General features: G+C 43.0%; 1 protein-coding gene across 6 annotated transcripts in view; it reads left to right on the forward strand.

The window, feature by feature from the left end:
• RFX2 (regulatory factor X2) overlaps positions 1 to 25,596 on the forward strand; it is an 89,562-nt gene that overhangs the window by 43,526 nt on the left and 20,440 nt on the right. The window contains exons 2-6 of one of the 6 annotated variants that reach the window (XM_064734227.1): positions 8,038 to 8,147; positions 15,098 to 15,187; positions 16,909 to 16,988; positions 19,042 to 19,318; positions 24,755 to 24,829. In XM_064734227.1, coding sequence (XP_064590297.1) covers positions 8,043 to 8,147; positions 15,098 to 15,187; positions 16,909 to 16,988; positions 19,042 to 19,318; positions 24,755 to 24,829 — 627 coding nt within the window. In that variant the 5' untranslated portion in view covers positions 8,038 to 8,042. Of the gene's footprint in view, positions 1 to 8,037; positions 8,148 to 9,522; positions 9,542 to 10,369; positions 10,417 to 15,097; positions 15,188 to 16,908; positions 16,989 to 19,041; positions 19,319 to 24,754; positions 24,830 to 25,596 lie in introns of those variants that run through there. The other 5 variants (XM_064734231.1, XM_064734230.1, XM_064734229.1 and 2 more) reach the window with 5 other exon arrangements.

The raw sequence follows: 25,596 nt of genomic DNA on the forward strand, positions 1-25,596 counted from the left end.
AAATTCAGGGGGAAAAAAAAAAAATAAATAAACCTTAATAACTTGTGGGTGCTATTTCTGGTGCTGCCAGCTCGCTCCGTGACCTTGAGCAGGATGGTTCCTTTTCCCTGTGCTGCAATTCTGCCACTCCTAAAAAAGCCACAAATCCTCCCCTAGGCAAGGTGGGTTTCAAGAACTGAGCTCTGAGAGCTGTCAGGGGTTTTTAGAAAGAAAAGAAAAGCAGGAGAAGCCTTGAGGGCTGATAAAAAGTCAGGTTTTCAGTGTGAAAATATCACTGTGAGCACACAGAGCACCTGGACACTCCTGGGGTCAGGGGAATGGGAATTCAGGGATATGAACCTTTCATCCATCCCATAATCCTGGGATGGGGGATGAGGAAGCAGAAATTAAAGGTAAAAAAAATAGAGGATCCAAATTTAGAGCAGAGGGGTGGCTAATGACAAAAAGAAAATTGCTAAGTGAAATGGTATGGGGATTAAATCAAAATAAATGGGGTGGAATTCTGGTCCTGTCACAGATTTTGATTTTCACAAAAAATTTTGATTTTCACAAAAATTTTGATATTTTTTTGAATCTCATCTCTCACAGATGAGACTTTGCTTACAGGTTAGAATGGATTTTGCCCTTGTTGGCTGATGGAATTCTCCATTTAAGCTTAATAGAGCAAGCACCTGGATGCTCCTTGGGGTCAGGGGGATGGAAATTCGGGGATATGAACCTTTCATATCCATATCCATAATCCTGGGATGGGGGATGAGGAAGCAGAAATTAAAGGTAAAAAAAATAGAGGATCGAAATCTGGAGCAGAGGGGTGGCTAATGACAAAAAGAAAATTGCTAAGTGAAAATGCATGGGGATTAAATCCAAATAAGTGGGGTGTAATTCTGGTTCTGTCACAGATTTTGATTTTCACAAAAAATTTTGATTTTTTTTTTTTGAATTTCATCTCTCACACATGAGACTTTGCTTACAGGTTAGAATGGATTTTGCCCTTGTTGGCTGATGGAATTCTCCATTTAAAACTGACTAGAGCAAGCACCTGGATGCTCCTTGGGGTCAGGGGGATGGGAATTCAGGGATATGAACCTTTCATCCATCCCATAATCCTGGAATGGGGGATGAGGAAGCAGAAATTAAAGGAAAAAAAAATAGAGGATCCAAATTTAGAGCAGAGGGGTGGCTAATGACAAAAAGAAAATTGCTAAGTGAAAAGGCATGGGGATTAAATCCAAATAAGTGGGGTGTAATTCTGGTCGTGTCACAGATTTTGATTTACACAAAAAATTTTGATTTTCACAAAAATTTTGATATTTTTTTGAATCTCATCTCTCACAGATGAGACTTTCCTTAGGGGTTAGAATGGATTTTGCCCTTGTTGGCTGATGGAATTCTCCATTTCAGCTGACTAGAGCAAGCACCTGGACACTCCTTGGGGTCAGGGGGATGGAAATTCGGGGATATGAACCTTTCATCCATCCCATAATCCTGGGATGGGAGATGAGGAAGCAGAAATTAAAGGTCAAAAAAATAGAGGATCCAAATTTAGAGCAGAGGGGTGGCTAATGACAAAAAGAAAATTGCTAAGTGAAATGGTATGGGGATTAAATCAAAATAAATGGAGTGGGATTCTGGCTCTGTGAGAGATTTTCACAAAAAATTTTGATTTTCACAAAAAATTTGATTTTTTTCTGAATCTCACCTCTCACACATGATACTTTCCTTAGGGGTTAGGATGGATTTTGCCCTTGTTGGCTGATGTAATTCTCCATTTAAGCTTAATAGAGCAAGCTATGAAAAAAAAGAGCAATTATTTCTTCTTCCATGCCTGCTTTTACCACTTTTGGTGAGCATGGAAACAATGTGAACCATGTTTCATTCATAAGGCAGCCCTGCCTCCATGTAAATGGCCTTGCCTTTGTTCATCTCTCCGGCCTAAAGCAGCTCCAAAACGCTGGGGAAACAGAGATAAGAGGAGCATTTCAAAATATTTTCTATGTTCAGATTTGCAGGGGGAGTGGGGGGAAAGGAGGAGATCCTTCAAGGATAAAATTCCTTTATTACATCCTTTTATTTCTGGCAGGACTTTTTGAAATGGAATATAATACTGGGATAGAAATGAGGGAAAGGAAAAGATCCTCAGTGAGTTTTTTGTTAGTTTTAAGAACAATCAATTATTTCACCTCTGGGATAAAGTGATTTTTTTTTTTTAATAGCTACTTAAATTTAAGCTTCCCAATAAAGCTTGGTGGGTGTTATTACCTCCATGGGTAAGAAATCCACTGCTGTCCTTGCCATTCATAAATGGGTTTAACAAGTTCTCCTCAAAGGGGATTTAAATGTGGGGCATAAAAATCCAACAGCAAAATGACTGCCTAGAGGTACAGGAAACATTAAATCAGATTTTGGATGCCTGAAGGATGTATTTATAGAATAATTTCAGTTGGAAAAGAATTTTAAGATCATTGAATCCAGCCATCATTACTTCAGGTGCTGAGGAGGGGATGGAGCAGCATCTCCTGTACCCCAAAAGAGCCTGGGGAATGAGGGGAATGGTGCCAGTGCTGAATAAATCCAGTGTAAGGAGACCTTGGAGCAGCTTTTAGTGTCCAAAAGTGTCCGGTTTTCGGCTGTTTGAAGGGCCTGGAAAGGCCCGGAGTGGCCTTGGGGCAGCCCGCGTATCAAAGAACGAGAAGAGGCTTCAGTTCTTCTTTCGGTTTTTATGTTTATTAATTGTTTATCTAAAAGATTTTCTTTCGGCCCGACAGAGCTCTGCTCAGCAGCCAGCCATGAGCACACTCCCTGCCCTCCGGACAGTCACCTATCTTTATACCCATTGTTACATGTACAATATTTATCATTTTTCCCCAATACCATTTATTCTTATTGCCCGGTGCACTTTTAGTAATGACCAATCCCAAAGTGCCACCATCACCACAGAAGATGGAGGAGAAGAAGAAGAAGGACAGGACAGGACACGCCCCAATTCCTCCATCTTACTTCTCTAAACCCCCCGTACAGAAATCCTAAACCCTGTGTCTCACCCTCTAATTAACTGATCCCTTCACCATTCACCCCGGTGAAATCCTCCTATCCTCATACAGGTGTCGTCTCCTGTGTAGGATCAAAGTCCAGCCACCAGACACTTCTGGAACATTCCAGGACTCCCGAGCCCCCCAGGGGTGCTCTCGGTGGCACCTCAGTGCTGAGGTGCTGAGATCCCACACAAAAGTGCCAATGAAAGAGCTGGAGAGGGGCTTTGGATAAAGCCACGCAGGGACAGGACAAGGGAAATGGCTTGAAGGTGAAGGAGGGGAGAGTTAGATGAGAAATTTGAAATGAAAAAGGAATTGCTGGTTGTGAGGGTGGGCAGGCCCTGGCACAGGGTGCCCAGAGCAGCCCCTGGATCCCTGGCAGTGCCCAAGGCCAGGCTGGGCAGGGTTTGAGCAGCCTGGGACGGTGGGAGGTGTCCCTGCCATGGCAGGGGTGAGATGGGATGATTTTTAACCTCCTTTCCAACCCAAACCAATCTGTGATGGAAATACAAGACCGAAATCACTCCCTGCAGCTCCTGAAAGGGGCCTGTGCTCCAGCAGCACTGACAGAACCAGAGCACACAGCCCAAAGCTGTGCCAAGGGAAATACAGGGTGGATATTAGGGAAAAAATATAGGTTGGATATTAGGAAGTTGGTGAGATCCTATCCTATAGGAAAAACCTTATTAGGGGAAAATATAGGTTGGATATTAGGAAAAATTTATCATTCTTTCAACTTTTTACAGGAAGGGTGATAAAGTTGTGGAATGCTCTGCCTGGAGTCCCCATCCCTGGGTGTGTTTAACAAAGCCTGGATGTGGCACTGGGTGCCAGGGTTCAGTTGTGGGGTTGGGGCTGGGTTGGATTCGATGATCTTGGAGGTCTCTCCCAGCCCAGTGATTCTGGAATTGTGTGAATTCTGTAAATACCCCCTGAGAACCAACCATGCCAGTCCCACCTCTCATTCATGTGACCTATTCTTGAAAAATAAAAATAATAAAATATAAATAATAAAGTATTTATATTTATAATAAATATACATAAAGTAATTATATATAAATAATAAATATATAATATACTTTATATATTAATGTTATATAAAGTATATAATAATATATATACACTTTATACATATATTTATATCATGATATACTATAATAATATAAGTATATATAATATATATTATATATAATTTTATATAAAATATGTAATTATACTTTATATAATAAATATAGAAAGTATTTATATATATAAATAATATATAATATACTTTATATATAAATATATATAAAGTATATTATATATTTTATATATATAAAGTATATAATAATATATAAACACTTTATATATATACTTATATTATTATATACTATAATAACATAAGTATATATAATATATAATTATATATAATTATATATAAAAATATATAATTATAGTGTATATAATATATATATAATATTTATATAATATATTATATCCTATAACATATATATTATGCATTATATATATTTATTGTATAAATAATAAATATATAATATACTTTATATATAAATATTATATATAAAGTATATTATATATATTATATACTATATATATAAAGTGTATTATAATATATATACTTTAAATATGTACTTATATATATAAATATATACTTATACTTTATATATAATATATTTGTATAATATATACATTATACATTATATATATTTATTATATAAAGTATATTTATATATTTATATTTAATATATGTAAAAATATACAATTATACTTTATATAATAAAGATATAAAGTACTCATGTATATAAATAATAAAGGATAAATAATAAAGTATAAATAATAAAGGATAAATAATAAAGTGAAGGGGAAGGATCAAGGCTTTGGGTGCCACATTTCCTCTCCTCCCTGAACCCCTTGTGCCCCCTCTGGCGGTGCCAGCTGTGGTGCCAGGGCAGCACAGAGCTCTGGCACCCCGTGCTGGTTTCTGGGGGCACAGGAATTCTGGGGTGCTCTCAGCCTTTCATCAGCACAAATTGCCCACAGCAGATGGCACACACAGATCTGAGTGCAGCTCTCAGGAAGTGCAGGGTGGTTTAATGAGAAGGGAATTATTCCTTCTCCAGGATGTTGCGGTGATAAATAAAATAACAACAAGTCCTGTTCCTCGTGGTTTGGCAATCCAGGACTTGTCTGTCTGTCTGCCTTGTCTGGAAGTGCCATCTGCAGATTTCCTTTGTGTCTGGCTGTCATCACAAACCTGAAAATCACTCTGGGATTTATTCTGGCAGCAAACAATTCACCTTCCACCCTGCCCACGTCTCTCTGGCCACTGAGGGAAAGCAGGAGCCAAAATGTGCCAGCAAAGATGAGTTGTTGGTGATTTGAATCAGATGTGATTTGAATCAGAGAATCAGGAAATATTCTGGCTTGGCAGGGACTTAAAAGGATCCTCAAAGTCCAATTCCATCTTTTCTAAGTGTTCATTTCTGATTATAGCTCCACTTCAAAAGAGACCTTGTGCAGACCTAAAATGCCAAGAGCAGACCCTGCCAGAACCATTAATAGATAATTAAAATATCTTTGTCAACTCTTCCACTTTTGTTCTGTAACCTCACCATTACTCAGAAACCCCTGCAGAGCTGCAAACCAAGCCCAGGGCACAAGGGACAGAAAAGAAACACTTTTGGAAAAATTAGGGACAGAAAAGAAACACTTTTGGAAAAGTTAAATGTGGTAAAAGTGCCCCCTCTCCTGCCTGAGCTTCTCCACCTGAACATCCCAAACTCAGCAATGCTTCCCCAGTGTTTAATTACCAATAATTCATGGCTGGAGCAGGAAAGGAGCAGGAATTTACTGGGAGAATTTTTATTTTCCTGATCCCACGGTGCTGTTGCAAACTGGAACCTTCTCCCAGGGAGGTTTTGGCTGCAGCCCAGGCAGAGGCAGTGATGGGGAGAGGCAGGTGCTGCCTTTTTATAGCAGAGCTGCAGGGATGGGGGTGCTGAGGGCAGCTGGGGGGACACAGGAATAAATATTGATTTAATTTCCCTTCTCTCTGCCTTGTTGGATTAATCTGGTAGCTCTGACTTTGAGTTCTGTATCTATTTTTTCTCCCAGATGTGAGAAAAATTATTTGCAAGCTCTGGGATTTTAGGATGGTTTGGAGAGTAATTGTAATTTGCTAATGGGGGTATGAAGTATTGGGGAAAAAAACCCTTAAAAAGCAGTTTTTTGGAGAATTTTAATATTTGGGGGGTTTTATTTGTTTTATTGGTTTTATTGGCTGAAGGAATAAGCAGGTAAATTCTGTAACCTCACACCCTCCTTGCATTTCTTTTGAACACAAATGAGCAGTTCCAATGTCCTTTAGTTTCTTATTTTTCCTTTTTCCTCTTAACTTGCCCAAAGGTGAGGGAAAAACTTAAATAATGGCAGAAGAAGGGAAATAAAAGCCATCATAATGTTGTTTAGGGGCTCAGCAGTGAGGCCAAGAAAGCAGAAATGGCACTGCCCAAAATCTGGATGTCTTTAACCTTTTGATTTTGAAGTGACAGCAGAAACCCTCCTAAAATAGTTTATTAAGCAGGAAGTTTCACAAGAAAAATGAGGAAAAAAGGCTCCCCCACCCCACAAAAAACCTCTCAAAATGCCATTGTGTGCTGTCTCAGCATCTCCCTGGTGTTTCCAGGGCTGGCACTGAGGATTTGAGGATGCTGAGGGCACCATCAGGGCTCTGTGGCACTGGAGGGTGATGCTGGGGCTCTCTGGGGTCCTTGGTGGGATTTTGGGGTGATGGGAAAATGGAGATGCTGATTTTGGGATGATGGAGATGCTGCTTCAAGTGGTCCAAAATGTTGCTGAATTTCTGTTCTTGTGCTCTTCATCCTTGATTTTTTTTCTGGTTATAAACCCAAGCCGCCCACCCCATTTTCCCACTAAAATTTAGGTTTGATTAAAAGCTTTTTTTGGCACTAGTTAAACATGATAAGGCATCTCCCTGGTGGCAGAGCTGGCACTGAGGATTTGAGGATGCTGAGGGCACCATCAGGGCTCTGTGGCACTGGAGGGTGATGCTGGGGCTCTCTGGGGACCTTGGTGGGATTTTGGGGTGATGGGAAAATGGAGATGCTGCTTTTGTGAGGGTGGAAATGCTGATTTGGGAGTGTGGAGATGCTGATTTTTGTGAGGGTGGAGATGCTTCTTCAGGGGGTCCAAAATGTTGCTGAATTTTGTGCTCTTCATCCTTGATTTTTTCTGCTTATAAACCCAAGCTGCCCACCCCATTTTCCCATTGAAATTTAGGTTGGATTCAAAGCATTTTTTCCAGCAGTTAAATGTGATAAGGCATCCCTTGGTGTCCCCAGAGCTGGCACTGAGGATTTGAGGATGCTGAGGGCACCATCAGGGCTCTGTGGCACTGGAGGGTGATGCTGGGGCTCTCTGGGGTCCTTGGTGGGATTTTGGGGTGATGGGAATGTGGAGATGCTGATTTTGGGATGGTGGAGATGCTTCTTCAAGTGGTCCAAAATGTTGCTGAATTTTGTGCTCTTCATCCTTGATTTTTTTCTGGTTATAAACCCAAGCTGCCCACCCCATTTTCCCACTAAAATTTAGGTTTGATTAAAAGCTTTTTTTGGCACTAGTTAAACGTGATAAGGCAGAGGGGGAGAAAGCATTATTTTTAAAAATATTCCCCTACTCTTCCCAATCATGTGTGATGCTCACTGTGACACAATAATTTTCCAGCACCACTTTTCAGTTAAATATAGAAGTGCATTTTCTGTTCCTTCCTTCTCTCTGTGAAACAATTGTGCAACTTTCTTTTTTCCTTCACATAATTCTGCATTAAAATGAGCTCCAGGGACTAAAACCAGCCCGGTGTGTAGGACGGGAGCTGCCTCCTTTCCCTCTGGATATTCCCCTGGGATTTCAGCGCTGTTGTCAATGGGTTGGGGGTGTGTGGCTGTGCTGTGCTGTCCCCTCTGATGTCCCCGTGCTGTCCCCACAGGGAGCATGCAGAGTCCAGAGGGTGGATCAGACTCAGCAGCTTCTGTGGCTCTTCACCCGTCGGGCTCAGCGCAGGCACCGGTGGTGCAGGCAGTGCCAGCCTCGCAGCAGGTAAGGCATGCACAGCTGGGGATGCTGTTACCATGGAGAAAAGCCCTCATTCCCCTGGAAGATGCATTTAAATCACAGGTTTTGGTAGTTGGGAGAAGGTTTTTAAGCAGCTTGAGGTAGTGGGGACAACCTGTTGGTAAAGGTGTTCTATGGGTTTGAGCTCTGCCAAGCTTTGCAAGGTGGGGTTTGGGGTTTAATTTAGGTTTCTAAGGAGGTCGCTCTGTGCCAACTGATTTTAATCCCAGATTTTGGTAGTGGGGTGAAGGTTTTTAATCAGCTCCTTGAGGTATTGGGGACAACCTGTTGATAAAAGTGATGTCCTTTGGGTTTGAGTGCTCCCAATGCACATGCAGACTTTACAAGGTGAGTTCTGGGGTTTAACTTAGGTCCCCAAGGGGGTAACTTTGGTCCAGCTGATTTTGATGGTGATCTGATCACCAGCTGATTTTAACCCCAGGTTTGATAATGGGGAGAAGGTTTTTAATCAGTTCCTTGAGGTAGAGGGGACAACCTGTTGGTAAAGGTGATGTCCTGTGAGTTTGAGCACTGCCAATCCATGTGCAAGCTTTGGGATTTAATTTAGGTGCCCAAGGGAGTCACTTTGTGCCAGTTGACTTTAATCCCAGGTTTTGATAGTGGGGAGAATGTATTTAATCACCTCCTTGAAGTAGTGGGGGCAACCTGTTGGTAAAAGTGTTGTCCTGTGAGTTTGAGCACTGCCATACCATGTGCAAGCTTTAAAAGGTTTGGGGTTTAATTTAGGTTCCCAAGGGGGTCACTTTGTACCAAGGATTTTAATCCCACTTTTTGATAATGGGGAGAAGGTTTTTAATCAGTTCCTTGAGGTAGAGGGGACAACCTGTTGGTAAAGGTGTTCTCCTATGGGTTTGAGCTCGGCCAAGCTTTAAAAGGTGGGGTTTGGGGTTTAATTCAGCTTCCCAAGGGTGTCACCTTGTGCCATCTGATTTTAATCCCAGGATTTGTTGATGGGGAGAAGGTTTTAAATCAGTTTCTTGAGGTAGTGGGGACAACCTGTTGCTAAAAGTGGTGTCCTTTGGGTTTGTACACTCCCAATCCATGTGCAGGCTTTGCAAGGTGGGGTTTGGGGTTTAATTTAGGTCCCCAAGGAGGTCACTCTGTGCCAACTGATTTTAACCCCAGGTTTTGGTAGTTGGGAGAAGGTTTTTAATCAGCTCCTTGAGGTACTGGGGACAACCTGTTGATAAAAGTGATGTCCTGTGGGTTTGAGTGCTCCCAATGCTTTACAAGGTGAGTTCTGGGGTTTAATTTAGGTCCCCAAGGGGGTCACTTTGTGCCAGCTGATTTTAACCCCAGGGACAACCTGTTGATAAAAGTGATGTCCTGTGGGTTTGAGCTCGGCCAAGCTTTAAAAGGTGGGGTTTGGGGTTTAATTAATCTAAGGAGGTCACTCTGTGCCAACTGATTTTAATCCCAGATTTTGGTAGTGGGGTAAAGGTTTTTAATCAGCTCCTTGAGGTAGTGGGGACAACCTGTTGATAAAAGTGATGTCCTGTGGGTTTGAGCTCTGCCAAGCTTTAAAAGGTTTGGGGTTTAATTTAGGTTCCCAAGGGTGTCATCTTGTGCCAGTTGATTTTAACCCTAGGTTTGATAGTGGGGAGAAGGTTTTAAATCAGTTTCTTGAGGTAGTGGGGACAACCTGTTGATAAAAATGTTGTCCTGTGAGTTTGTACACTCCCAATCCATGTGCAGGCTTTGCAAGGTGGGGTTTGGGGTTTAATTCAGGTTCCCAAGGGGGTCACTTTGATCCAGCTGATTTTAACCCCATGTTTTGGTAGTTGGGAGAAGGTTTTTAATCAGCTCCTTGAGGTCCTGGGGACAACCTGTTGATAAAAGTGATGTCCTGTGGGTTTGATGTCCAATTCACATTCAAGCTTTAAAAGGGGGCATTTGTGGTTTAATTTAGGTGCCCAAGGGAGTCACTTTATGCCAGCTGATTTTAATCTCGGTTTTTGATAGCTGGGAGAAGGTTTTTAATCAGCTCCTTGAGGTAGTGGGGACAACCTGTTGGTAAAGGTGTTCTCCTATGGGTTTGAGCTCTGCCAAGCTTTGCAAGGTGGGGTTTGGGGTTTAATTTAGGTTTCTAAGGAGGTCGCTCTGTGCCAACTGATTTTAATCCCAGATTTTGGTAGTGGGGTGAAGGTTTTTAATCAGCTCCTTGAGGTACTGGGGACAACCTGTTTATAAAATTGATGTCCTTTGGGTTTGAGTGCTCCCAATGCTTTACAAGGTGAGTTCTGGGGTTTAATTTAGGTCCCCAAGGAGGTCACTCTGTGCCAACTGATTTTAATCCCAGGTTTTGGTAGTTGGGAGAAGGTTTTTAATCAGCTCCTTGAGGTAGTGGGGACAACCTGTTGATAAAAGTGATGTCCTGTGGGTTTGATGTCCAATTCACATTCAAGCTTTAAAAGGGGGCATTTGTGGTTTAATTTAGGTGCCCAAGGGGGTCACTTTGTGCCAGCTGATTTTAACCCCAGGGACAACCTGTTGATAAAAGTGATGTCCTGTGGGTTTGAGCTCGGCCAAGCTTTGCAAGGTGGGGTTTGGGGTTTAATTTAGGTTTCTAAGGAGGTCACTCTGTGCCAACTGATTTTAATCCCAGATTTTGGTAGTGGGGTGAAGGTTTTTAATCAGCTCCTTGAGGTAGTGGGGACAACCTGTTGATAAAAGTGATGTCCTGTGGGTTTGATGTCCAATTCACATTCAAGCTTTAAAAGGGGGCATTTGTGGTTTAATTTAGGTGCCCAAGGGAGTCACTTTATGCCAGCTGATTTTAATCTCGGTTTTTGATAGCTGGGAGAAGGTTTTTAATCAGCTCCTTGAGGTAGTGGGGACAACCTGTTGCTAAAAGTGATGTCCTGTGGGTTTGAGCAGAGCCAAGCTTTAAAAGGTGGGGTTTGGGGTTTAATTCAGCTTCCCAAGGGTGTCACCTTGTGCCAACTGATTTTAATCCCAGGTTTTGGTAGTTGGGAGAAGGTTTTTAATCAGTTCCTTGAGGTAGTGGGGACAACCTGTTGATAAAAGTGATGTCCTGTGGGTTTGAGCTCTGCTAATCTTTAAAAGGTGGGGTTTGGAGTTTAATTTAGGTCCCCAAGGGAGTCACTTCATGCCAGCTGATCTTAATCCCAGGTTTTGATAGTAGGAAGAAGGTTTTAAATAAGTTCCTTGAGGTAGTGGTGGCAACCTCTTAATAAAGGTGATGTCCTGTGAGTTTGAGTGCTGCCAATCCCTCTGCAAGCTTTGGGGTTTAATTTAGGTGTTCAAGGGAGTCACTTTGTGCCAGTTGATTTTAATCCCAAATTTTGATAGTGAGGAGAGAGTTTTTAATCAGCTCCTTGTGGTAGTGGGGACAGCATGTTAATAAAGGTGATGTCCTGTGGGTTTGAGCTCTGCCAAGCTTTACAAGGTGGGGTTTGAGATCCCTCCCAACCCAAACCATCCCATGGTCTCTTCCTTGGCTAGGCAGACCCCAACATTTCATTTTGCAGAGGGGGATTTGAGGGTAATGCCCATGAATATGCTGCATTTGGGAGGCCCAACAGGACACAAGCGATGAACAGGAACCACCCAGTGCAAAATGGGAAGGGTTCAGTGAAACTGCTTCATTTTTGTTCCTTTTTCTGCCTTTTGGGGAACTTGCAAAAGAAATTTCTGCCTCAGGAAGCTGGAGGGATGAGAGGATGGGTGGGTGTAACTCAGCTTCATTCTTCTCCAACTCCCAAGGGAGCAGCAGCTGCCATTGGATGCTGATGGAAAGGAACAATTCAAGATTGGGAATTGAAGGAATATTTGACTTTCCAGGAGTCATGGGGTGATGCAGAGTGCTGCTGTCACCTCCCATCCTTGCTGGTGTGGCAGGGCTGGGGACAGCAGTGCCAGGTGTCCCCAGGATCACAGAGTGGATTTGGGTGTGAACAAAGGTTGGAAAACCTTTGGGTTATAAAGTCACCCATGCAGCCTCTGGAATGGAACTGCTGGATTAAGGACTATCCAGGGGATAGTGAAGACTGCTGAAGAGGAGGAGCATGCAGAGCCTTCCTCTCACCAGCAGGACAGAGAAACACTGGGGATGAGCTGCTGGCAGCAGGAATGGTGTGAGGCTGAAACCCTTGTGGAGCACTGGTGCCCCTGTGGGTTTGAGCAGGGTGGCCTCACCTTCCAGGTGGGGATGATTCCTTATCTTGGCTGGAAGGTGATAGCAGAGCACAGAGCCAGGGATGTGGCATCTGGCAAAAGCAATGCCAGAAAATGGGCAAAAAGGAGGAGAAATGTGGTGGTGTTGGCAGGGATCCCAGGATGAGGGAAGCGATGCGAATGTTGACTCCATGTTTCAGAAGGCTGATTGATTATTTTATTATATATATCATATTAAAGGAAGATGATATATTAAAACTACACTAAAAGAATAAAAGAAGGGATTTCATCAGAAGGCTAAAAAGGAATAGAAAGGAATGATAATAAAATCTTGTGACTGACCAGAGGGTCTGAGACAGCTGGATACGGGAAAAGGGAAAAGGAATGTTCCTCACTCGGGGTCACCAATTGTGGTGGTGTTCACAGGGGTCCCAGGATGAGGGAAGAGATGAGGATCTGACTCCATGTTTCAGAAGGCTGATTTATTATTTTATGATATATATATTATGTTAAAAGAAAATAATAAACTATACTAAAAGAATAGAAGAAAGGATTTCATCAGCAAGGAATGGAACGATAATAAAATCCTGTGACTGACCAGAGAGTTTGAGCCAGCTGGACTGTGATTGGCCATTAATTAAAAACAACCCCATGAGACCAATCACAGATGCACCTGTTGCATTCCACAGCAGCAGATAATCATTGCTTACATTTCATTTCTGAGGCCTCTCAGCTTCTCAGGAGAAAAAATCCTAACAAAAGGATTTTTCATAAAATATGTCTGTGACAGAGAAAGGAAAGAGTCTTTGATGTAGGTGGCACTGCCAAGGTCTGATTTCAAAAAGGGTTTGTGATGTCCCCATCCTGCACTGGTGAGGGAAAACAGGCCAGGAGATGGCTGAAATGAGTGTAGGATCTCCAGGGAATGCAGCCTGGAGCAGCTGCCTGGAGATCTGGGCAATTGTCATAAACCTGGAATTCTGCTAGAACTGGATTTCTGGTTGTTACACAGATATGCTGAGAGGGCTAAAAATCATAAATATACATGGTAGTTATCCATGAGAGTTATTTATGATGGTTATCCATCATAAATATCCATGGTAGTTATCCATGGAAGTTAATTATCCATCATAAATATCCAGGTAGCCACTAAGTCTCAAGGTTGTTTCTGGGATTTTCTGGCTCTTTATTCTGTTGGCCCATGTGGTATTTGCATTCTCAGAACAAAGAGAGACAGAATTCTCTCTCCCAGGATTTTCCCTGGGATTTTTTCCAGCCCAGGGCAAATCTCCTGGGTGTTTTTAAAGGAATTATCTCCTTGGAGAAGGTTTAAGAGGCCATGGAGATGCTTGGCTGTGTTCCCACTGAATCCTCTCTCTCCATCCCCACATCCCCACGTTTGTTTTGCTGCATCTGAAGGTGCTGAGCACTCTGAGATGTGCTGAAAAAAAAAATGGAGTGTAAGACAGGGGATGCTGGAGGTGACAGAGCCACCAGCACCACAAAATGTCCCCGTGCCCTTGGTGGCCAAGCAGGGAGAAGCAGAACCCCCTGAATTTGGTGCTGGCAGGAGCTGGGGGGGATTTCCTGCTGCAGGAGGCAGAGCTTGGTTGGGTTCAGCAGCTCCAGGAGAAGGAACTTTGCAGCCAAATGTGGATGTGTGAGGAGAGATCCTTGTTCAGCTGTGCTGAGCTGATCAATGAACTGCTGCATCCTTCCATGGAGGTTTGGAGATGATTCCTGAGAGAAATTTGGCCAGAAATTTGACCAAATTCAAGGGGTTGAGCTTATCAATTAACTGCTATTTCCTTTCCTGGAGGTTTGGAGATGATTCCTGGCAGAAATTTGCCCAAATTCAGGGACTGAGCTCATCAATAAACTGCTACATCCTTCAGTGGAGTTTTGGAGATGATTCCTGGGAAAAATTTGCCCAAATTCAAGGGGTTGAACTTATGAATTAACTGCTATTTCCTTTCCTGGAGGTTTGGAGATGATTCCTGGCAGAAATTTGCCCAAATTCAGGGGCTGAGCTCATCAATGAACTGCTACATCCTTTCCTGGAGGTTTGGAGATGATTCTGGCAGAAATTTGCCCAAATTCAGAGGGCTGAGCTTGTCAATGAACTGAGATAATTCCTGGCTGAAATTTGGTCAGATCAGAGGGCTGAGCATATAAATTATTAGCTACATCCTTTCCTGGAGGTTTGGAGATGATTCCTGGCAGAAATTTGCCCAAATTCAGCAGTTGAATGACAAGCTGAGCTTGTCAATGAATGCTACATCCTTTCCTGGAGGTTTGGAGATGATTCCTGGCAAAAATTTGCCCAAATTCAGGGGCTGAGCTCATCAATGAACTGCTACATCCTTCAGTGGAGGATTGGAGATGATTCCTGGGAAAAATTTGCCCAAATTCAGGGGGCTGAACTTATAAATGAACTGAGATGATTCCTGACAGAAATTTGCCCAAACTCAGGGGACTGAACTTATAAATGAACTGAGATAATTCCTGAGAGAAATTTGCCCAAATTCAGGGGGCTGAGCTGATCAATGAGCTGCTACATCCTTCAGTGGAGGTTTGGAGATGATTCCTGACAGAAATTTGCCCAAACTCAGGGGCTGAGCTCAGGATGGTGCACCTTGGGAGGGTGGGGACCATGGGGACACAAATCACAGGATGCTGCTGTTGGTGTCAAACTGGCCATGAAATTTGGGGAGGGAGCACCTGGCTCAGCTGTGTTATGGACTGAAATTGTCTCTTCCTGTATCTTTTCCTTGCAGAGGGTTTTGGTCCAGGCCACAGGCTCTGCTCCCAAAGGGGCACAGATGCAGCAAATCTCTGTTCCCAGAGTCCAGCAGGTTCCACAGCAGGTAATGAACCCAGCCAGGTCCCCAGTCCCACTTCTGAATCTCTGCCACATCCAAAAACATCCTCATTAAAGACTTGTGGGCACTCACAGAGCTGGCATCACTTTCTCCAGCTCTCTCCTCCTTTCTTTTTGACAAAAGAAACTCTCAAGATGTTTGAAGTTTAGGAAAAAACCTTTGCTGTAGCAGTTGTCTTTCATGTATTTGAAGATTTGATGGATGCTTTCAACTTCAATTTAAAAGCATTTATTAAATCAAAGTTAAATTAAAATTAAATCTTTTAGTAAAGATGTTTTTTAGAGGCAAAATGTTTGTTTGTTTTTTTAATTAAACAAATTTACTGCCTGCATGTGACTCCATAGGAAGATTTGGTGCCAGAGAGCCATGCAAGTGTTTTTATTTATTTGAACTTTGCCTTTTCCAGGGCTTGTTTCCTAAGAAACCAGGGATATGTGGTGCTGCTCCATGTGAACAGCAAGTCTGACCTCCTTATCTTTAGTAATTTTTTTCCTTTAGTGATTTTTTTATTTGGTTTCTCCATTTCATGGGGGAAAAAAATTCTGACCCTCTTAATTTATCTTTTTTTTTGTGATTTTTTATTTGATTTTTTATTTTATTTATTTTTTCTCCATTTCAGGGGGGCAAATCCTTCCCCCCAGAATAACAAAAAAAGGGGCTGGGGTGCAGCTGGACACTGTCAGGCTCCCCTCTGATGGAAAAGCTGCAGAATGAGCTCAGCCCTGTTAGTCAGCCCCAGACCTTATTTATCTATTTTAACTTGACCTTTGAAAATAAAAACCTCCTTTTCTTTGGCATTCCTAAGCATGGAGGGGAGGAAGGGCAGGCAGGATGGTTTTTTGTTTGGTTTTTTTGGGGTTTTTGGGTTTGTGTTGTTGTTGTTGTTTTAGTGTTTGTTTTGTTCTGTTTTGGGGAGGGTTTCTGGGTTTGTTGGGTTTTTTTATTTTTTGGGAGGTTTTGGGTTTGTTTTGTTGTTCTCGTTTATTGTTTGGGTTTTTTGGTTTTGGGGATTTTCAGGGTTCTTTTTTGTTGTTGTTTTGGGTTTTTTAGGGTTTTTGGGTTTGTTTTGTTGTTCTCGTTTATTGTTTGGGTTTTTTGGTTTTGGGGATTTTCAGGGTTCTTTTTTGTTGTTGTTTTGGGTTTTTTGGGGGATTTTGGGTGTTTTTTGAGGGTTTTTGGTTTTTTGGGGTTTTTTTGTTTGGTGGTTTTGGGGGGTTTTTTGGCTTTGTTTTTTGGGGGTTTTTTGTTTGGTTTGGTGGGTTTTTTGGTAGGTTTTTTGTTTGGTTTTTTTGGGGTTTTTTTGGTGGTTTTTTTTGGGGGGGGTTGGTTTTTTTGTGGGTTGGGTGGAGGGTTTTTTGGGGTTTTTTGTTTGGTTGGTTGGTTGGTTTTGTTTGTTTGTTTTGTGTTTGTTTTTTTGGGGTTTTTTTGGTTTGGTTTGGGTTTTTGGGGTTTTTTGGTTTTTTTTTTGGGGGGGGGTTTTGTGGGTTTTTTTTTTGTTTTGGTTTTTTTTTTGTTTTTTTTTTTTTGTTTGTTTTTTTTTGGGTTTTTTTTGTTTTGTTTTGGGTTTTTTTTGTTTGTTTTGTTTTGTTTTGTTTTGTTTTTCTGGGTTCTTTTTAAAGAAAGGCAGAGTGTCAAGGTAAGGTTGGAGCTGTGCATTTCACCCAGCACTTCCTGAGCACCCCCTGCCCTGTTGGTGCCTGTTGCAGGTGCAGTCTGTGCAGCACGTTTATCCAGCCCAGGTGCAGTATGTGGAAGGAGGAGAAGCTGTTTACACCAATGGAACCATGTAAGAACCTCCCTGAGCTGTTCAGGTGCTGTGCTGGGTGTGAGGGTGATTTCCAGCCCTGGGGGTGTTCTCCTCATGGAGGGATTGTTCTCCAGGGAATCCTGGTCATGAAATTTGTCTAAAAACTTTGCATGGTGCCATGGGGAGTTTTAGGAATGGAACTTCCAGAGGAAAGAGGGGCTGTTGGAAGATTTTATAGACTTAAAGAATCCCAGAATTGCCTGGGTTGGAAAAGACCTTCAATCCCATCTCCTTCCAACTCCCCAGCACCTTCCACCATCCCAGGCTGCTCCAAGCCTTGTCCAACCTGGCCTTGGGCATTGTAGGGATGGAGCAGCCACAGCTGTGCCAGGGCCTCTCCATTCTTAGAATTTCCTCTTCCTCCTGCCAGCTGTGCCCATTTTGTGCCTCCTTTTGGCCTTCCTCACCCCAGGTCCTCAGGAGGAGCTGCCCTCACCATGAGCTTGTGCTGATCCCATTCCCACTGTCAGAAACAACTGTTCAATTTTACAATTTCAAATTTTTATTAAACCTTAACAAAAATTACAACAAAGAATTTTTTTTTTTAAATAAGGAATGTAATAAATTTTTAAATAATTTTTAAAATATTTTTTTGAATAAGGAAAAGGTTTTCAGCATTGGGAGTCCCTGTGACTGTCAGCCACATGGCTCATCTACAAAATATCTATCTCTTAATTGTAAGAGCCAACTATGACATTATTTATCTGTAACAAACCCCCCTTTTCCTTTTCTATAAGTCATTTGGCTCAAACAGTTAACTCATTTTTTTATTTGGATAATTTACCCTTACTTCTCAAAAAAAAGAAATCAAAATAATTTTTACCAACATCTGTTGATGTGGGCAAGGACAGTGGGAACAGGAAAAATTTTATTTGGAAATGGACAAAATGGGATTACAGAGGTTATTTCAGTCTTGTTCTTTAGTCTCTGTTGGATTAAAGACAGCTGAGCAATGTTGGAGGTGTGGTATATTTCTTGTTCCACCTTACCATGCCTATGGGGTTGTGAACAACAAGAAGAATCTTACAGTGGGAGAAGAAAAAATTTTATTTGGAAATGGACAAAATGGGATTAATTAACAAGAAGTTAATTTGGTCTTGCTCTTTAGTCTCTGTTGGATTAAGAGACAATTGAGGAATGTTGGATTCTGGTATGACTTTCTTGCTCCCACCTTACCATGCCTCTGGGATTGTGAACAACAAGAAGAATCTTACAGTGGGAACAGGAAAAGTTTTATTTGGAAATGTCCAAAATGGGATTACAGAGGTTAATTTGGTTTTGCTCTTTATTCTCTGCTGGATTAGGGGACAACTGAGGGTTGATAGAGGTGTGGTATATTTCTTGTTCCCACTTTACCATGCCTACAGGGTCGTGAACAACAAGAATAGTCTTACAGTGGGAACAGGAAAAGTTTTATTTGGAAATGGACAAAATGGGATTACAGAGGTTAATTTGGTTTTGCTCTTTATTCTCTGCTGGATTAGGGGACAACTGAGGGTTGATAGAGGTGTGGTATATTTCTTGTTCCAAATTTACCATGCCTACAGGGTCGTGAACAACAAAAATCTTACAGTGGGAACAGGAAAAGTTTTATTTGGAAATGTCCAAAATGGGATTACAGAGGTTAATTTGGTGTTGCTCTTTAGTTCCTGTTGGATTAGGGGACAACTGAGGGTTGATAGAGGTGTGGTATATTTCTTGTTCCAAATTTACCATGCCTACAGGGTCGTGAACAACAAGAATAGTCTTACAGTGGGAACAGGAAAAGTTTTATTTGGAAATGGACAAAATGGGATTACAGAGGTTAATTTGGTTTTGCTCTTTATTCTCTGCTGGATTAGGGGACAACTGAGGGTTGATACAGGTATGGTATATTTCTTGTTCCCACCTTACCATACCTACGTGGTTGCGAACAAGAATAATCTCAGTGGCGAACACAAGGGTTAACCTTTAACACCAGGGGTTTCCTGACACTCATCCAGCTTTCTGAAGCTGTCCAGCACAGATTCCCTCTCTTTTGTCCCCTGCACAGACGAGCTGCCTACTCGTACAGCAGCGAGGCGCAGATTTACGCCCCCGCCAGCGCCGCGCCCTATTTCGAAGCGCAGGGAGGAGGAGGAGGAGGAGGAGCTCAGGTGACTACAGCGACATCCTCTCCTACAGCCATTCCCTCTCACAACATGGTGGGCATCACCATGGACATTGGGGGAAGTCAGATCCTCTCCGGCTCGGGAGCCTATCTCATTCATGGGGGGCTGGAGAACTCTAGACATTCTCTGTCTCACACCTCACGCTCCTCTCCAGCAACGGTATGTAGCCCTGCAGGCACCTCAGCAAGGGGGCCAGCAATGATTCCAAAGGGATCTGAAAAGCCTTCAGAAAATTTAACTGACCTGGCATTGTCGTTGTTTATGTCTATGAGTGCAAGGGGGAGAATAGACACTGGTGTTATACATTTATTTTTCAGTTTGGATTGTCCCTCTCGCTCAGATCGCTGAAATGATCAGCAGCATTAGAGAACAGAAAGCATTAATCAGTCAAATATTAATAAAGCATTAATCATTCAAATATTAATAAAGGATTACATTTGATTTGGATTTTTTCCCTCCAAAACAATATATTTTGTTTTTTAATGATTTGGCCCCTGATTTCTACTGTAAATTTGCCTCTATTTACGTTTTGATTTTTAATGATTTGGCCCTGTTTTCTACTGTAAATTTGTTTCTATTTACATTTTGGTTTTTAATGATTTGGCCCTGTTTTTTACTGTAGATTTGTCTGTATTTACGTTTTGGTTTTTAATGATTTGGCCCTGTTTTCTACTGTAAATTTGTCTCTATTTACATTTTCTATAAGTGAGGCGTCTCACATGCTTACCCAAAATATTGAAATATGTCTTCAATTGTGAAGAGACCTGGGACAATCTTCCTTAACCCATTGGATAATTATTATTATTATTAATTTGATTTGGAAATGGAGAAAATGGGATTAATTAACAAATTAACAAGAGGTTAATTCGGTTTTGCTCTCTAATCTCTGTTGGATTAAGAGACAATTGAGGAATGATGAAGGTGTGAACATAAGTTATGTTCAAGCTGATCATGCTGAGTGCACAGTGATCAAAAACCCTTTGTGTATACATCTCCTACACCACTGTGTATTCTGCCCTTGCCATATGTTTAGAAAATGTCTTTTAGGAGTGATATTGATCAAACAGAAATGGTTTAAAGTTCTGATTTCTCTCTTTGGAGGGTGTCTCTCCAGCTGCCAGCTGTGGCAGGTGCTGGAGCACATCTGTGTGGGACTGAGGGTTACAGCTCTTCACCCAAAACAGCCTTTTTGCTGTAAGGGCTTTTTGATTTGGGAATCTCCCAGCCCTGAGCAGCTGCCAGGAGTGTTTGCAGCTCATTTCCTGCTCACCTCCCTCTGCAGACTTCTGTGTGTTTATGCATTCAAATATAAATATAAATACTAATGTAGGTGTAATTCAGGGTATGTAGCCAGAATTTCAAATGTGAGCAGCATCACTAGGGAGAAAAACAGGAGCTGTTGCTACCGAGAACTCATGTAAATCTGGCCTGTTAAGTTGTGCTTTATTTCCCACTGAGTTTTTGAATATAGATTTTATGGTTTTTGAATCTTTGTGCCTTGAAAGGTTGCTTTAATCCTGTGCTCTGCTCTTGGGTAGGCATAGGAGAAAAGTCCTTGGTTTGGGTGGAAGAGAAAATGACAGATATTGAGATTCTTTTCTTGGGTGAGAATTGTCTGTGTGTGCATTTTAACTGTTCATAGTAAAAAATTAGCACTGGAGCATTTGGATTTTACTCAAAGTTATTATTTGGAAGCATCACCTGTGTGGGACTGCATCTTACAAAACTGCACAACTTTACTCTTGGATTTTTGGGGGATTTTTAAAATGTTGTTGTTTGGGGTTTTTGTAATTTCCATGGTGATGAGCACAATATAAATGCCCAAGTGGAAAATATGTCAGTAGAAATATCCCATGAATGGATTTAGTTGATGGTTATTACATGAGATAAGGCTGTTCTGCAAAACAAAACAAAAAAAAAGAGATTTAGAAAGTGACCTTTATAGAAATACATCTGAGATAAATCCACTCTGTTGCATGTACAGATGAGCTTTCTGAAGGTATTTTAACACAAAATAGCTGAGGAAGGGATGGAAAAGGTGGGAAAGAGCCTGGCAGGTAATGCAGAGCTGTGTCTGTGTGTGGCTGTCTGTCCTTCCAGCTCAGACCAGGGTCAGAGGGGGCTGGAGCAGAGCCTGGACTGCTTGGAATTAATGCTGGAATAATTTGGTTTGGGATTTTAGAGCCCATCCAGTGCCAGCCCTGCCATGGCAGGGACATCTCCCACTGTCCCAGGTGCTCCAAACCCTGTCCAGCCTGGCCTTGGGCACTGCCAGGGATCCAGGGGCACCACCAGGAGGGATGGGTGGCTTAAGGATAGCAGGAACTGAACCAAATCCATTTGAACTTTATTTTCTGTTTTAATGTCCAGCCTAAAGAGAGACTGGGAAAGGCTGGTTTGTATTTTTGGTTGGTTTTTTGTGGGGGGTTAGTTCTGGGGTTAATTCTGTGTCTGTTTGGGGGTGGTTGTGGAGTGATGATGACAGTTGGTTATTGTTTTTGATACTAGGAAATATAGAGGAAGGTTAATTGAAAGTATATTGGTGACAGAGAGGCCAGATTGGGGCAGGACTGGGAGCTGTGTGGGAGGAAAGGAAAGCAGAGCCAGGGAAGCCAAAGGGTTTTTGCCCTGGCCTTGGAGATGGACATCAGAGTGGTCAGAGATGGGGAATGAGAGGGATTGGAGGTGTTGAGGGCAAGGAGGGCACCTCCAGAGGAAAATTGAAATATTGGGATACTCCAGGATTAGCAGTGGTCCTCAGGAGGCTGAGAGATGTTTGGTGCACCAAAGAAAAATCTTGAGATACTTCAAGAAAGCTCTTAGGAAACCTTCCCTCTGTGCTGGAGCACCAATGTTCTGCTCAAACAGCACAGGGAACATTCAATATCTGTGCCAGCACTGCACTATTAATCTTCACCTAAATTAGTCTGGACCAAGAGAGGAAATCCTTGAGACCTCCCTCAAGTGGGGCCTCAGAGCTCTTCACCTTCCTGCAGAGCTGCTCAAGAGTTTTTGGTTTTTCCCCTGTGACAGTTTTTATTGCAGATGCAAGGTGTCCTTTTGGATGGGACATCTGCCAACAGCACAAGCCAGGCAGCATTTCTGGGCTTGCCTCAGAGCTGCTGCTCAAACAACCCCTGAGCAGGCAGAGGAAGGAAATTGGGTCTCCCTCTGCCTCTGAGTCATTTCCTGAAGGCTGTGTCAGCACTCAGGCTGTGCTTCCTCGTGGTACATCATGGTGTGGGGTAGTGAAACCCCAATAATCTGAGCCTGAATGGGGTGAGGCAGTGAGACCCCACTAATCTGAGCCTGAATTGGGTGAGGTTTGAGGCATTGAAACCCCACTAATCTGAGCCTGAACTGGGGTGAAGCAGTGAGACCCCACTAATCTGAGCCTGAATTGGGTGAGGTGTGAGGCAATGGAACCCCACTAATCTGAGCCTGAATTGGGTGAGGTGTGAGGCATTGAAACCCCACTAATCTGAGCCTGAACTGGGGGAGGTGTGAGGCATTGAAACCCCACTAATCTGAGCCTGAATTGGGAGAGGTTTGAGGCATTGAAACCCCACTAATCTGAGCCTGAACTGGGGTGAAGCAGTGAAACCCCACTAATCTGAGCCTGAATTGGGGTGAAGCAGTGAGACGCCACTAATCTGAGCCCCAAAAATATGAGCCTGAATTGGGTGGGATGTGAGGCAGTGAGACCCCACTAATCTAAGCCTGAATTGGGGGATATGTGGGGCAGTGAGACCCCACTAATTTGAGCCTGAATTGGATGAGGTTTGAGGCAATGAAACCCCACTAATCTGAGCCTGAATTGGGGTGAAATGTGAGGCAGTGAAACCCCAAAAATATGAGCCTGAAGTGGGTGGGATGTGAGGCAGTGAGACCCCACTAATCTAAACCTGAACTGGGGGATGTGTGGGGCAGTGAAACCCCACTAGACTGAGCCTGAATTGGGGAGGAGTGAGGCAGTGAGACCCCACTAATCTGAGCCTGAATTAAGGGAGAAGTGAGACAGAGACCCCATTAATCTGAGCCTGAATTGGGGAAGGTGTGAGACAGTGACACCCCACTAATCTGGGCCTGAATTGGGGGAGAAGTGAGGCAGTGAAACCCCACTAATCTGAGCCTGAATTGAGTGAGACAGTGAGACCCCACCAATCTGAGCCTGAATTTAGGGAGAACCCCTCCAGAAGCAGTTCCACTTTGGGGTGGGAACCAAGGGACTGTGCTGGAGGTGATGCCACCTTCACACCTGGATGTGGTTGCTGGATGTCACCTCAGAAGCTGGGTCTGATGTCTGCTCTGCCACCCTGCTGTGACAGAGCCTGGCTTTGTGCAGGGCTGGGTTTATCTGATCTCCACTGTGGGCTGAGTCAGGGCAGGCAGGAGGCCATGGACAGGGACACGTCATCTGCAGATGTTTTGTGGGTGTGCCCTCAAAGTGTTAAATGAGGACAGAGCAGAGCTCTGGCTGCAGGTTCTGTGTCCTTGTCCTGCCTGGGCACAGCCAACAGGGTTTGGGACACCTCAGACAGGGAACATCTGCTGGAAACAAACAGGTTCTGCTCCTGCCAGGCTCTGATGTGGGGTTTGGGGAGGTTTGAGGATTGTTTTTTCCCATAGAGGAGCACTGGAGTTTTGGGACCAGCAGCCATCTGCTCAAGGAGCCCAGGTTCTGCTCCAGCAGCAGAATGGAGAAGACAAGAAGGGTTCAGGAGAGGCTTGAGGCACAAGGCAGCATCCACAGCTGGGCTGAAGGGGAGCAGGAGGCAGCCAGGGGGTCAGGGGCTCCTCAAGAGCCAGGAAATCTCACCTTGGCTGCTCTGAGATCAACAGAAACCAGAACAGGCAGCACCAAATGTTCCAGCCTGGCTTCTGGGGGAGAAATCACCCAAGTGAAATCTGGCTCTGCCTTCTTCCCTTTGCAGCTCTCAGCAGCAGAGAGCCCTCACCCATTCCTGTCCATGCACTCTCCTTGCACCTCAGCTTTATTTAATTTTTAGGCTTTTTGACAAAATATGAAGAGGTGTCCAAGTCATTATTGCCAGTTCTCATTGGAAAACTGAGGTCCAACTCTGCAGCCAATCTCTGGCCATTCCAGTTCATGCACTCTCCTTGCACCCCAATTTTAGTTAATTTTTTAGATTTTTTGACAAAATATTAAGAGGTGACCAAGTCATTATTGCCAGCTCTCCTTGGAAAGCCTGGGTCCAACTCTGCAACCAATCTCTGCAGTGCATCTGCCTGGTGATGGTTTGCTCTCAGCAGGAAGGGAAAAAGAGGAGGAAAATTGCTTTTTTTATATAAATAGGCAGTGCTTTTAGTGGAAGATAAACCCCCCCAGCCTTGCTTTGTCACCCCTGTGGGGATCCCTGCTGTGTTTCCATTTGCATGTCCCAGTAACGCCTCTGCAGCTCCATCCACATCTGTTTGCCTCTTTTTCACCAGCTTGTTGATATAAAGCATTAATCATTCAAATATTAATAAAGAAACAATAATCCTGGCTGTTGCTAACTATCTGATTTCCTTTCTTTTTCCTTTTTTTTTTTTTGTTTTCTCTCTCTCTCTCCTGTGCACGTTTTTCTTTAGCTTGAAATGGCGATTGAAAACCTACAAAAAAATGAAGGGATAACATCACACAAAAGCAGTTTGCTCAACAGCCATGTAAGTTACAATCAGAATTTACAACCTTTTCCCCTGCTTTGGTAGGAGAATTATTTCTTTGGTGTATTCAACAGCATGAGGCACTCAAAAGCAGCCTGTGATTGAGCTGTGCTGCCCAAAGCAGCCCATTCCCAAGGAAAATTAGGCTGCAAAAAGTGCCATGTGATAATGTTTGCTGCTGAGATGCTCAGGAGTCTGTTATTTATTCATAATAAACATAAATGTGTTTATTTATTTCATCTGCCTTGCAATGGAAATTGCTGGCAATCAGATAAACACATTGGAGGAAGTTCTTTTTCCTTTTATTGGAACTGAAACGTGGCTGGAAAATTACTTGTAAATGCAGAGGCATGACTTGGTGTGAATTGTGACAGATGCCCCTCAACCAAAAGCCTCTGAATGCCTTTTTCCCCTCTCTCTGTGCCTCAGGAAGCCCATTCCTGTCACAATGCTGTGCTAAATCCATGTGCTGGGCCTCTCTCTCACTGTGCCAAGGATTTCCCTGCTTTGTGTGATATTCCCACTGTTCTGCTGGGCCTTTGCATCCTGGTTTGTGGCTCCCATGCAGGAACACTGAGGGTTGAGCACATGCTTGGGTGAGATTTGGGTTGATCCAGGTCATGTTGGGGTTCCTGGACTTTGTTTTCCCTGTGTTTGGATGGAGCTCAAGCATGTCCTGCACCCATAAATCCCATGCACAAAGTGGTGTTTCTCTGCTCTAACAGGTTTTCTCTGGGTTTGGGGGCTGGTTTGTTGTCATTCTTAGG

Source organism: Zonotrichia leucophrys, chromosome 28 (genome assembly GCF_028769735.1).
Source record: "Zonotrichia leucophrys gambelii isolate GWCS_2022_RI chromosome 28, RI_Zleu_2.0, whole genome shotgun sequence".
NCBI lineage: Eukaryota > Metazoa > Chordata > Aves > Passeriformes > Passerellidae > Zonotrichia > Zonotrichia leucophrys.